Source organism: Chanos chanos, chromosome 2, assembly GCF_902362185.1.
Source record: "Chanos chanos chromosome 2, fChaCha1.1, whole genome shotgun sequence".
Classification (NCBI taxonomy): Eukaryota; Metazoa; Chordata; class Actinopteri; order Gonorynchiformes; family Chanidae; genus Chanos; species Chanos chanos.
Window position 1 is genome coordinate 28,629,004 of NC_044496.1, and position 13,507 is coordinate 28,642,510.

The 13,507-nt window shown below is 41.1% G+C and overlaps 1 protein-coding gene across 1 annotated transcript; it reads left to right on the forward strand.

Annotated features, from left to right (window-relative positions):
- The first annotated feature begins 264 nt into the window (after positions 1 to 264).
- dcun1d5 (DCN1, defective in cullin neddylation 1, domain containing 5 (S. cerevisiae)) lies at positions 265 to 6,746 on the forward strand. Its single transcript, XM_030764809.1, has 10 exons — positions 265 to 377; positions 2,623 to 2,671; positions 2,932 to 3,040; positions 3,699 to 3,790; positions 4,093 to 4,163; positions 4,412 to 4,503; positions 4,657 to 4,765; positions 5,007 to 5,111; positions 5,276 to 5,378; positions 6,285 to 6,746. Exons 3-10 carry the CDS (start codon positions 2,970 to 2,972, stop codon positions 6,338 to 6,340), a joined length of 699 nt encoding a protein of 232 aa, XP_030620669.1. The 5' UTR covers positions 265 to 377; positions 2,623 to 2,671; positions 2,932 to 2,969; the 3' UTR covers positions 6,341 to 6,746.
- The last annotated feature ends 6,761 nt before the right edge of the window (positions 6,747 to 13,507 follow it).

Here is a 13,507-nt window from a genome sequence, read left to right on the forward strand (position 1 = left end):
CCATCTTCAGCTCTGCTTGTCATAGTGTTAGAATGTGACAGCTTTCAGTTAAATCAATTTGAGAAAATCAAATGGGATGTACACAGTGCACTAGTGGTTAAAAAAAAAAATCTAATTTTCAAGAAGTTTCCTGGGAAAGAGATATTTATTTTGAAACTGCGGGCTCCTGCTCAACGCATATGGACTTTTATTTTGACGAATGTACGAATCGCACCTCGGAAACAGAAATCCATGACCCTTTGGTTTTGGTTACTGTCCTGTGCTCTTCTCTCGGAGTGTTAGGGAAAGTGTTTTCGTATTAGTCTCAAACGCCTGTACGGAGGAGTGAGAACATAAACCTCTCACACCAGTAGGAAACCCCAGGAGTGGAATTAGAGGTTTGATTAACACACATGCTTCATCGTGATAAAACTGTTCTATTCAGTTTTTTAGGGTGGTTCTTGGATCTCAATTATCTCACCCGGCAAGTTAGCTTGCTGGTAAATTTAACCTAGCTCATTTTGGTAGCTTAATAGCTAACGCGTTTTCCATCGAACATGTTTGTGTAAAAGTGTTCTGTAATAAGGGTCACCAGATTTTTTTTTATCTGTTTGACAGTTGAAAGCGCGTCTGGGAAATCAAACGGAACTTATTTATGGCCATTGCTGTCTTGTATAAACTGATTTTGTCTGGGTATAAATCAAAGTCTTGTCATATTTCATGGCACGACCAGTTTTTTTACCACCAGCTTATTCCTTAGCTACAACAAAGAAAAATATTTCTATTTCTGAATATTTTAAATGTTAGATGCTTCTACGCCGGGTTACAAATAATTCATCCAGTTACATGTGTTGGTAGGGTTGTGTTATGAAATGTCTGGCTTAGCTAGGTAGTTAACTGTAATCGCTGCTATTTAATTTAAGTACAAATCTAACCGATTCCTGCAGTAACAAGCAAATAATCAAATCAGTGCTTGCCCTGTCGATCATTATCAGTGAATTAGCTAGTTCTTATGGAATTATCGTTGATAGCTAAACCGCAGGCAAGCTACCTTACTTTTATTAACAACGAAATGTTTTCTCGGCGAAACCGGCTGACGAATATTAAGCAGTATGTTAATAACTCAAGAATATAATTCATCTGAAGTTATTTAACTTGAAACGGTTAATATTAGCGACCCTTGTTACGTTGTATCAAAAGTAACTCAGTTCATTTTGCTAGTAGTATTTCGGCCATGCTTTCCTTTAGCAGTGACGCAGTTATCATTGGCAGTTTTGTCATGATGTAAGATAACTTGAAATGCTTCGGAATCCAGGTCTGTCAAATTGTATCTTATGCCCCCCCCGCCCCCCCCCCCCCGTTTTTCGCTTATATGGGTTACCTGTATGTGTATGGTACATTACATGGGCTGCTGATTATACAACGCAATGTCTCTTTTTCGCTGGATAGTTGCTTGAGCTAACATTTTTACATGAACGAACTGATCCCATAGTTTACTAGGTACGTCACCAATATAAACATTTTATAGGTAACGTGCCAGATTAGTACAGTATTATCAGTGTTCATAACCTTCTCTCTTTAACTGAAATACATGTTCTCTTTCTCGGTGTTAGCGTGCTAATATCTGAGCTCTATTGATTCAGTACAAAAAACATATTGCAGCGTGGGGTTCGGAATGGAAACAGGGATTTTTCGATCTAGAGGCTGTTGTTGTCTTTATCGGGGTTAAGAGGACTGAAATTCATAGGAACTATAAATAATTACCTTTTAAATTACCAGTATATTGTTTTCGCTCAGAGATGCGGCGAAACAGTTCCATAAACGTGACGAAGTATTACAGAATGTGACTAGCAGGACTTTGCAACACTTTGCTTACAGTAACGCACCCGTGAGAACCGTCAGCCAATAAAAACACAATATCTGGCGAATGACAGGTGACTAATAAGGAGCAGGAGTACGCAAGATAGTCGAGCAAAACACCATCACTCGTTCTGCCTGTGAAAACAAGTCTACATAAAGTCTCTGTGGCCGTTTTTTCCCGCACATTGTCCGTACATTGCTGTTGATTCTAATGATATCAGTGCTGCATTGGTTAGAGCCAACAGCAATGGGCAGACATTTGTTTGAAACTAGGCGTCTTTTCTGAGTGGGTCAGAGGAAAGGACATTGCTACCACTGCAGAGACCAGCAGACGCTGGCAAACTGCTTGTTTCCCCCACCAAACTCCTGTGAGGAGTGAGACAGACTGCATCCTGTCCGCAGGGGGGTGGGTCAGACATGGCAAAGAGCAGAACTGGCAGTGTTCTGGGAGGCTCGGCCACACATGGCATTGTCTCAAATATCACATCTCAGTGACTCTCAGTGACCTCGTCTGTGGGGCACCTGCTCAGCTGCAGGTGAATTGAAGGAGATAACTTGGGGCTCATTAAGGAGAGAGCACTGTACATCAGTACTTATCCCCACCTTTAATGACCATGTCATCAAGTCTCACCCTCTGACCTTTTGACTTTGTGGTTTTAGTGCTTGGCAGTCTTTACTGTAGAAAACTGGGTGGTACAGTATTTCCTTTCTCACTCTCCTCTCTCTCTCTCTCTCTCTCCTCTCTCTCTCTCTCTCTCTCTCTCTCTCTGCTCTGTTTTAAAGGTCTGGACTGGCTCACATTCAGAGGGCACCCCAAACGCTGGATAGACGTGTAAGTATTAGAAAATCTTAATATTAAATTGCTGTTCGGTAAGGTTGGTGCTTCCTTCTGCAGCCATACACAAGGACTTGTGGTTATCCACAGGTCTCTGCTTACTATGTGTTTGACTGACTTTTTTGTTTGTTTGTGTGTGTGTTTGTAAAATGTGCTAAGCATGGACAGTAACTGTAAATACCCTCTGTGCAGTTTATATGAGAATGTGGTGTTGGTCTGTGTGTCACGACCCTTTGGGCTGTGGTTCTGTCTTCTAGATCCAGTTCAGTGAGGCAAACTCTGTCGTGGCTCCGTTATGCCTGTGAAGAAAAAGAGAAAGTCCTCTGGATCTGACGATTCTGCCATCAAAAAGTGTAAAATTACCAGGTAACCCAGTGTAGCTTGTTATATCCGTGTTTAAAAGCGAGCTTTCTACCAGCACATGTGTGTTTCTATGGCCTCGGGCCTTCTGTCAGCAAGCTTTAACAATACCTATATCACTGTGCTAGATAACCTATGTCACACGTCTAGTTCTGCAGGTAGAGGCAGAAGTTACTGTCTGGCTGTTTCATGCTAATTTTGTGCTCCTCATAATTTGCGTGCAGTACTTATTCTTTGTCTAATTCTGTAGTGAGGAGCTCACATGGAAAATGTGGGCTACATTATGTGTGGGTGTAGTTATGCTTCCTTTCATGATTAAAAGCAAAAGCCCTCCTAACTGAGCTGATGTTGGCTTGTGTGGATGTGCTCTTGTTGAGTGTTTGGGTGTATAGACTGTGCCACTGTAGATGAATGTTTTTCTGGACGAGTGTTGGGTGTTTGGAGTTTGTGCCTGTGAGCAGAGCAGAGACAGAGCTCAGCATGTATTTGTCCTAAAACATAACCACATGTTATTGTTTAGAGAGGAGGAGAAGTGGGATGGTAATTTCACAAGATGTCCATCCTTTACGCAACATTTTTCCTTTAAAAACAAACAAACAAAAAGAAAGTTTTGATAAAGTTTCTGCAAAATAAATGTAGTTTTCTTTGGGATTGCGCTGCCCAGTTACTGCAGGACTCAAACTCATGGACGGCAGATAAGCCCAGAAGATCAGTTCTCCAGCAAGAAATGTCTCTCCTGGTTTTACGAATATGCAGGTAGGTATTCAGCTGTTTTTAATTTTTAAGAAAATCCCTATTCTTTCCCCAACTGGAAATGCCCAGTTACCTGTGGTTTGTTGTCAGTCTCCACATCTCATGGGCATGACTTCAGTTGACTGCAGTGAGTCTGGCTGACTCCTCCTCCAGTACATGTGTGGTCTGCAGCTGGGGCTTTTCCCACTAGCATCTAGAATGTGTGTGTAAAGTTGTAGTCAAATATAGAATTGAGATACTGTAATGTCCTTGATAAAAAGAGTTGCACCTCTTTGTTTGTTTGTTTGTTTCTTTGTAAACATCAGGGCCAGATGAAGTGGTGGGACCAGAGGGCATGGAGAAGTTTTGTGAGGACATCGGAGTCGAGCCAGAGAATGTGAGCGTTTACACTGACTTTCTGATCTTGTTTTCTGAAAACCTGCGGGTACATAGATGAATTATTCTTGACATGAAGCCAGGCATTCACTGCAGTGCGATTTTAGTCAGATTGGCTGTGGTGGTGAATTTGACACATTTTTAAACAGTTTTGGAATTAACCCATGAATTGAAAACATAATTTGAGTTTGACGTTCATGTTTTGAAAAGGCGACGCCCATTGTAAACCTTATTATTTCTCCTTTCCAGATTATTATGCTAGTCTTAGCCTGGAAATTAGAAGCACCAAATATGGGATTTTTCACAAAAGAGGAATGGTTAAAGGGAATGACTTCACTACAGTAAGTTGGTCCAGTTCGTTTCAGTTTTGCACACAAGCATCTTTGCGTTTGTTTAAGGATCATTGTGCTGCTCGCAAATTGTAGCTCGTTCAGTTTGAACATCTCCGTCATTCTCAACCTATGACATTTGTGGTGCCCTGTGCTGTGTAACAGGTGTGATTGTACAGAAAGGTTACAGGCCAAACTGGATTACCTGCGCTCCCAGCTGAACGACGCTGCTGTGTTTAAGAACATCTACAGATACGCCTTTGACTTTGCCAGGGTGAGAATCTCCACACTCCACTCCCCTAATGGGCAAGTGTGTTCTGAGACACAGGCCAGTTGTGAAAAAAAGCCAAGACATTATGAGAATAGCACTTTCATTGGGCGAGTGGTTTTACAAAGGGCACCATCCACATCATTTTTTTCTTCTTTTTTTTGTGAGACATTTTTCTCTTTTCTATCTGTCATTAAGTTTAATCTGTCATTGATTTGATTTGGTTTGGTTTGTTTTTGTTGTTTAGGATAAGGACCAGAGGAGTCTTGACATGGACACAGCAAAGTCAATGCTAGCATTACTGTTGGGACGCACATGGCCTCTGTTCCCAGTCTTTCACCAGTTTTTGGAGGTAAGTGTGTATACTGTCAGTGAGAGCTGCAGTACTGATAATGAAGATCTGAATGTAGTTTTTTTCACCTGTGTAATGACTACAGTTGTAATGACTACAGTAACGAAGGCAGACACAGTATCAGTATTGGGTTTCAGAAGCTTTCTCATTCATTTCTTTTTCAGCAATCCAAATATAAGGTTATGAACAAAGATCAGTGGTACAACGTGTTAGAATTCAGTCGCACTGTGAATGCAGACCTCAGTAACTACGACGTGGACGGAGCCTGTAAGTCTTCATTGTTTTCCTTCCCTCCTCTTCCCTCCTCAGCGTGAACCTCTGCCGCCCACCAGACAGCGGCGTCCCACTTTTCAATAAAAATAAAAGAAAAAATATGATCTTTCTCTGATGTTCCATCCGTTCCAGGATCAGTCCAAGTGATCTTAAGCTATACTCATTTATGTGGTCTTCAGCCATTAAGTCTTGACAGTTTCCAGACAAAGTGTTTGTTTTTCAGCGTAAGCAAAATCTACAGTTAGCACTCAGTGACTAAAAACATGAAGATTCTTAATAATTCAGCTGTGTTTTGTAGAGCGGCCCCCAGACTCATAGACAATGAGTCAGATCTCTCCAGATGCTGATTTTAAATTATGGCACTTTTAGGAACATTCGTTCCTGGAGCTAAAACAAAACATGCTGAAGCAGTTTTTAGTTATTACGCCACACACAGTTGGAACAAACTCCTCAAAGACCTTAGACTTGCCCGCACTCTACTTTTAAAACCAGGTTAAAACTTAAATGTTTTCTACTGCTTTTGATAAAATTTTTAGCCTTCCCAAAATCGTACCTGACATTTTATGCTATTTTTATATTCTTCTGTTTGTTCAGTATTTCTGTTTATTATGTATATTTGTTATGTCAGCTAAAAAACTGTTCCTCACAACCTTTGACTAGATTTTGAGCCTTCTCAGAAGCACTTTGGCTTTGTATGCTATTTACTTGTTTCCTCTTAACTCTCCATGTATTCTGTATGTCTGTTCACCCTGTATATTTTATTTTATATTTCTTATTTAATCCTATGTTCTGCCTTATGTAAAGCACGTTGAGTTGCCTGTGTGTATGTAATGTGCTATACGAGTAAGTGTGACATTGCTCTTTCCAGTGTCTGTGCTAAACCCTCTCTGTTGTCCTCAGGGCCAGTCATGCTGGATGAGTTTGTCGAGTGGCAGAAAGCCAGGTCATTGTTATAGCAGAAGACAAGGATGCTGAAAGAAAGCGCTAGAAAGAAGCACAGGTTCTCCCTATGTTTCCAAAAAAAAAAAAAAAAGAAAAAAAGAAGGAGAAAAAAAAACAAAAACAACAACCCCAAAAACAAAGAGAACAGCATATACCATGAACTGCCTCAATGCATCCTGGGCCAGTGGACGTGGAATCGCTACAGAGACTTTTACAGTGTTAATTTAATTAAAAAAACAAACAACAAAAGAGCAAAACAAACTAGTAACACACAATAGGGGGAACTATTTTTTCACGTGTTTTACATCTGTTGCGACAGTTACATAGCCAATGTTGTAAGACCTGCTGGGAAATTCATCTGTTTCTGTAATATTTTTTTCCTTTTCATTTTTGAGTCTTACCTTGTTTATAGTGTTTTGAGAAGAAGAATAAAGAACCCACTAGAACCTTATTTAATGTCTTGAGTAATAATTTGAGCTTGGCTTTCAGCTGATTCATCATCTGCTAATGCAAAATCAACACTAATGCTGGAGATGACAAAAAAATCACAACACAATCGGTTTCTCCCTCTTAGTTTCTGGTGAAATTCTCTCTCTTTTTTTTTTTTTTACTTTTGTAGTCCTTCAAAATAGGTTACTTTTGTAAATCTCAGTTTTGTCAAAGAGTTTCAGCCTTTAAATTTCCATCTTAAAAACTGGTTTGTCACTGCTGGTTTGGTCCATCTCTGTCTCGTGGTCGTGGTTTGTGGTGAAATCAGATGTCCCCACTTTGCTCATGATGGCGTTGAGTCGCGTGAGCGATAATGCTCTTTGTTTTGGTCGAGGCACGCTTTCCTCCTCTTCCTCTGTTTCCTTAATGTGACCGTATCGATTCCCGTCCTCGTCATAATTGTACAGTTTAATCACTCTGCTCCTCCTTTTTGCTTGGGGAGGTTGGCTGTCCTCCTGTCCTCCATCCTCAACCTGCTCCTCACTTGTGCCTTGGCTCTCCTGCTCCTCAGTTCCCCCGTTTTCACTCTTTTCATGGCTCTCATTGTCAATGGTGTCTTCCTGTCCTTCGCTCCCACTGTTAGGTCCATCTTGCTGCCTCTCTGTAGGCTTTGCGTCCTGCTCCGACAGGAAGGTTCTCGGAGCCTTGGGGGGAGATGGTCTGGGTGCCATGTCTACCGTTTCCTCCTCTGGGTTCATGTTCCTGTGGAAGAACATGTTGTCATACTGTGAGAGCTCAGAGGTTGTTTGGGAGCTGCCCCATTTATGTGGAAGGTGGAGCCTCACTCGTTTGAGACATTTGATGACGTGAGACCTGCTGAAAATGCCAAGAACGAACGCTCCCAGAAATGTCACCAACACAGATGATGTCACTGCTGCAATAAAGTGACCCTCCGAGACCCCTTGTCCAGACAAAACCTCTGCCCCTCTGGCCACCCTCATCCTGGCAGTCTGAACATTCCTGCTGTCCAGTATTTTCACTTGATATGAAATTATTTTTCTGCCTTTCTCATTTGCCAACAGGCAAAAATACAGACCACTCTGACCTAAGGTGACTTCCGAGATCCTCAAACTGCCATCACACATTGTTTTTACTGGGTCCCTCTTGCCCATGGGGTTGACGTGGTCAAACTGCCCAAAAGGAGTTTGCCAACTCAAGACTACTTCTACAGGAGAGAGGGAGATAAAGAGATTCAGTTTAGACATTCCAGAAATACTTATTTAATCCTAGTTTCCTGTAGCTTTCAACACATACTTGATTATGGATTCAATTTGTCTAGACATTCTCTTTATGCTTATATGAATAATCACAGGGTGCCTCTGCTTTGATAACACTGTTGGAGACAAAGACTTCGGCTCACCATTGCTCTTGTTCTTGCATTGTAATTCTAGAACCTTCCCTGAGAGAACATGGATGCTAACTGTCTTTTCAATCTGAAAGGAGCCAAGCTGACGTTCAACAGGCATCTTCCCCTTGCACAGAACACTGTCAGCAAGCCATGCAGGGTCTTCTACGCCACAGTGACATCTCATAGCGTTGCCATAGAGATGCAGATTCACACCCCGCTCCCACAGGACTTTTATGGCCGGGGCAGGTACAGTCTGCAGGTGATTGGAGCTCAGGTCCAATACCTGTCATAGAAAAAGGAAGAGATCCCATTTGAGTGGGTATGGAATCAGGAAGAGATTCTGTGTGAGTGTTAATGGAAACAGGAAGAGATACTGTGCTAGTTGTTCTGCAAACAGGAGGAGACTTCATTTGAGTTTCATCTTGAGCTTTAACTGTAACTGTAAGTATAGGCCTACATATATGCTTGTGTAGACACGTTCTCACCTACTGATTTTATAGTTGCTATTCTTCTTTAAATGGTCTCTGTAACCCCTAATTTCACAAATATAGGATCTTACTTTTGTCTCATGAACACAGAGTTGTCAAATTTATACTTGTTTATGCCTCTTGGTCATCATTACCTCTAAATTATGTAGTGGACGGAAAGCATTAGCATAGACAGTGGAAATCTGGTTTGATTCCAGATGCAAAATCCTCAGTTCCAGACAGCCATGGAAAGCTTTGGAATCCAGTTCGGAAATTCGGTTGATCCCTAGTGACAGTATGTTCAGTGCAGCCAATGCATTTACAGCTGAAAGAAAACAACACTTTAACATTTTATAGTCAACCTGTTAAGATCACAAGAACTACTGAATTCTCATAGGCAGTGTAAGAATGTGAGTCATAAAACTGGATGTTTTTAGGAAGTAAAACAGTCGCAGGTCAAAGTTAATGAATGACCTCAGATAGACAGTCATGACAAAAGAAGTATACTCAAGTCTTTTCCTGTGACAAACAGTGACTACTGTTGTAGTGGACTCTCACTGGACTTGATTAGGGCAAGGACTGAATAAGTAAACGGTTACACGTTTTTTCTTTCTCACTGTACAGGATGTGATTACTGAGTGCCATTACTGAACTTCACCAGAATTTACGAGTCCTTAAAAGTGAGAGGAAAAGAAGATAAAATATCTTTACACTCATCCTTAAAAACAAATACCTCCCATTAAAACAGACATTATACATTTGTAAAGACTCTAAGTTCATAGCCTGAGCATGTAGACATAAGTGACCAGCATGGCCAGTACTCTGAACCTTCTGGGACAGTGTTGAGACTGTTCTTCTGGAGCCATAGGCTTTCCAGGCTGATGAGGTGACTGAACGCCCGAGGATGGACGTACACCAGCCCGTTGTCTCTCAGGTCGAGGACCTTGAGGTTCCTCAGACCCCTAAACATCTCATCTGTCACACTGTGAAGGGAGTTGCTGCTTAGGTCCAGCTCCTCCAAACCCACGCATGCAGAGAAGGTTCCAGGAGCTATCTCAGCCAAGCTGTTATAGCTGAGGTTAAGGCTTTTCATGTGAGGCACGTGGGTCGAGAAGTCCAAGTGTTGGATGCTGGAGATGCTGTTGAAGCTCATATCCAGGCAGTTGATCCAGTTTGGTAAGGCTGATGGGATGGTGAAGAGGTTCTGACCTGAACAGTTGACAGTGAAGCAGTGGTTTGTGACCGCTTGGTCTGGTTGTAGCTCTACGGTGATCCACTCACAGTGAGTAAATGAGGGAGGCTCAGACAGAGCACTGTTGACACAAACAATCCAGGAGAACAAAAGTCCTCCCAATAAAGAGACAGTGCAGCACTTCATTGCCTTAAAAAGCAAAAACAAACCCAAAAAAAAAAAAAAAAAAACACAAGCAAATAAGCACTCAAGCTCATACAGTTCTAACAAATCTTGTGCATTAATCAACACGTTCATTATCTGATTATGATCATTTTTAAATCTTCAAGCCCGTAATATCTGTGGAAACCTCAAAACAGCGTCATTTTTAGTCTGAAAAAATGGAACTGACTATTTTATATTAGAATGTTGCATAGAGCCAAAACAATTCCCCGGTGACCATCAGCCTTGTGAAAAGTAGTAAACTGATATTAAAAGACATTGTGAACTAAAAACTGTGCAGAAATAAAAATCATACTCATTTACACACCCGTATCCTCTGATTTTTTTTTATCCAGTGAATCCTCTTTAAATCGAACATGGACAATGAACCAAGCGAACAGGGCCGTTCAGCGGTCACCTGCCTCTGTCCGAAGTGCCTCGTTTCTTTAAAGCAAGATTAAAGGGCAGTTCTCACATGACACTTCATATGTCTACTCTTGTGCCACCGTTTAAAGATTAACCGTTTTTCTCAAGAAGCATCGGGAACGTAGTGAGGATGATGTAGCCTACTGTTCGCCTAACTTTTAGAAGTGTCCCTTAAGAAAAAGAGTACCAACAATTTGCTCAGATTTTGGTTTGTTTGCACGGCTAAAACAACGATACCCCCTGGTGGCAAATAAAACGTAAACAAAGAAAGATATTCCTCTATTTTCGTTTGATTAAAAAAATTCAACCAGGATCATTAGGCGTTAATGGTTTAGACTAAATTATACAAGAATCAGATAATATGCATGCTGTTGTATAATGTAGAACAACAACGTGAAAAAGGTTATGGAACCTATTTCTGATGTTTTGTTACACCACGAAAGTTTAGAGGTTCGTGAACCCCTCTTGCCATCATAGTTGAACAAACAAACAAACAAGCACACAAACAAACACACAAATAAATAAATTTGTAGTTTGCGATTAATGCACCAGAAGATGTCACTGTTGAACAACAAATGCACTGATTAAGAAGCACACTGTCATGAGTTTATTTAAATATAAGTTATTTATTTGTTTAATCGTTCTAAATTTAATTTTTACGGTGTAAGCTAATTATTTAGTCTAGAGTTCTGAGTGAGGTTTCTAGTGGCGTATCGAAGATGCACGAATTAACAGTTGCGGGTTGTTCGCCTTCAAAAATTAAATGAAAGTGAAACTGAGATTATGTAATTAAGTTATGCTGGACGTTTCGGAGTGTGCGTAGAGGAAAAGGCAAACTCAATTTCGGGGGGTTACAGACAAATTAAGCGGTTACAGGACCCTGAAGAGTTGACGCTATGCACTCTCGAAACTCCGTTCTATTAACCATGTGCGGTTTGCACATGCCCAGAAGTGATCATATCCGCGGACTAACTCCTCCCTCGGAGTGAACTGTGTTTTAAGAAGGAGGGCGCATACTGTTTTGCAGAAACTCTGTCGCACAGTCCCAGGAGAATTAGAGAAGAAACGTCACTGAGAGAAAGAGCTCTACACCAGGTATTCTGTTAATAGCTACAATTTGTATGATGCAGAGAGAGCGACTGTGTCCATATGTGCGTGTGTACGTGTGTGTGTGTAAGAGAGGGAAAAGAGGGAGTAATAAATGTGGACGCACTGTTTTTTTTTTTTTTTTTCAAGAAAGACACCCATCTTCTGTCTTTCTACTTCTCTTAACAGTCTCAGCACTCGAACACAGAGCAGAGATGTATTCAGTGTTGATCAAATGAAGCCGTCAAAACATAGAAGAATGCATTTTCCATGTTACTGGTCCCGTTTATAGTTGGCGATATTATGTTTAATTTGACTTTTCTTTAAGTGTATCGGCGTTGCTCGGTATGTAAATAATAGAGCACCGAGGATGATTCGTTTTGCCGACGTGTTTCTGATGTTTTCGTTCTCGAGTGTACTCTCATTCTCTGAGCAAGAAATATGCGTTGCCTGTGTCCATGTGTGTCAACAATATGTTTAAATGGCACACCCTTTTTCCTGGTATATAGGTGGGGCTTTCTTAATTAAAGCTCTCTTGCAGCAAGTATTTTTCAGAAAATTATGCTTTCTCTCATATGGTATGACGAAGTCATGATTATAAATTGTCAGCGAAGCAGGACAATTTAGCAGCTCAATTCTCCCTTATTTATAATGAATTTTTAATCCAATCCACAAAGGAGACACATGTAGACATCTGACAAACAGACATGGATGTATCGTCGCTAAACTAGATTTGGGAAATCCTGCATGACTTATTATAACTCAATATCACTGTGACAACTAAAATAGACCACTTGTTTGTTAATACAATATTCAATGTGGTACTCTCCTCCTCGAAAGACTCCGAGGCTCCAGAGTTCCGCTTCTCCACACTCAGCCTTAAAAAGAGTTTGAAGTTTGCTTGATCTGCAGCTTAGATCCGACCACCGACCCACAACTAAGGCTGACTTTGTTCTCATGCTAGTTTACCCTGAGAGAAACACGCCGTCAGTGAATCCATGATGCAAATCGCCTGATGCTTTTTTTTCCTGTACTGCTTGGTTTTCCTTAATCCCAGCGGTGTAGTCTTCTTCCATGACTGATCACTGTCTCTTTCATTATGTTCACTCACACCATTGCTCAGCTAAAAAAAGAATGCCGTACTGCAGGGACACCCAGTGGAATAAATACAGCAAAAGAGAACGGGGAACCTGTGCTTTTGTGTCTGATTGTTCTCATTTAATTGTCACCAAAGTTTCCGATCACTGTAAGAAGAAAGGTCACGTAGCAAGACGCAAAACAATGCAACAGAATCCATTGTCCTGCTTCTCACAGGAAACAAGCCTTAGGCAGAAAAAAAGAAGAAAAAACTCTCTGAGGTGGCTTTAAGGGGAACCCTGCCCTGAGAGAAAACCTTAATAACACACACTTAGTTTGAGAAATGTCAGTATAAGGGGTGGAGTCCCACTCATTGGTCAAATATAAATATATAGACAGAATAAAGAGTAGGACATTCAGAGTCAAGAACCTGTGTAGTAACTGTAAGTACATGCCTGCCATAACATGCTTTTTACCCAGTTTACACTGAAGAGTCACATCTGTTATGTCTCTCTGGGCCTACTGCTGATCAAACCAGCTCTCTTAGAAAAGGGAGTTAACCTGCTACCTGACTCGTTCAAGTGTATGTAGGCTTTTGGCATGATCCCTGGTCAGACACACCTGTTTCTTTGAATCAAAGCCATGAGGAGGGCTTGAATAGTAGAGTCAAGTATGCACGATTAGGGCTGAAGTGAATGCCTACATACATACACTTCAGCTGTGCATGAGGGAGTTAAAACACACACACAGCGCATCCCTGTTCCTGACTTTGTCCTGATGGTCTGAGTCTGTTTTATCCATGACAACGTTTCTTATTGTGTCATCTGTCTCAGTCAGCATTGCTGTGTGTTTTCTAATGAGATTACTGAGTTTGTTGTTTTCATGCAGCCAGTCC

What these genes read in the sequence shown, in the direction of transcription:
- dcun1d5 (XM_030764809.1), top strand. Translation starts at nt 2,970, where the DNA reads ATGCCTGTGAAGAAAAAGAGAAAGTCCTCTGGATCTGACGATTCTGCC. An exon ending in AAGGGAATGACTTCACTACA is followed by an intron (nt 4,504 to 4,656) that starts GTAAGTTGGTCC and finishes GCTGTGTAACAG; the next exon opens with GTGTGATTGTACAGAAAGGT. An exon ending in TCTTTCACCAGTTTTTGGAG is followed by an intron (nt 5,112 to 5,275) that starts GTAAGTGTGTAT and finishes TTTCTTTTTCAG; the next exon opens with CAATCCAAATATAAGGTTAT.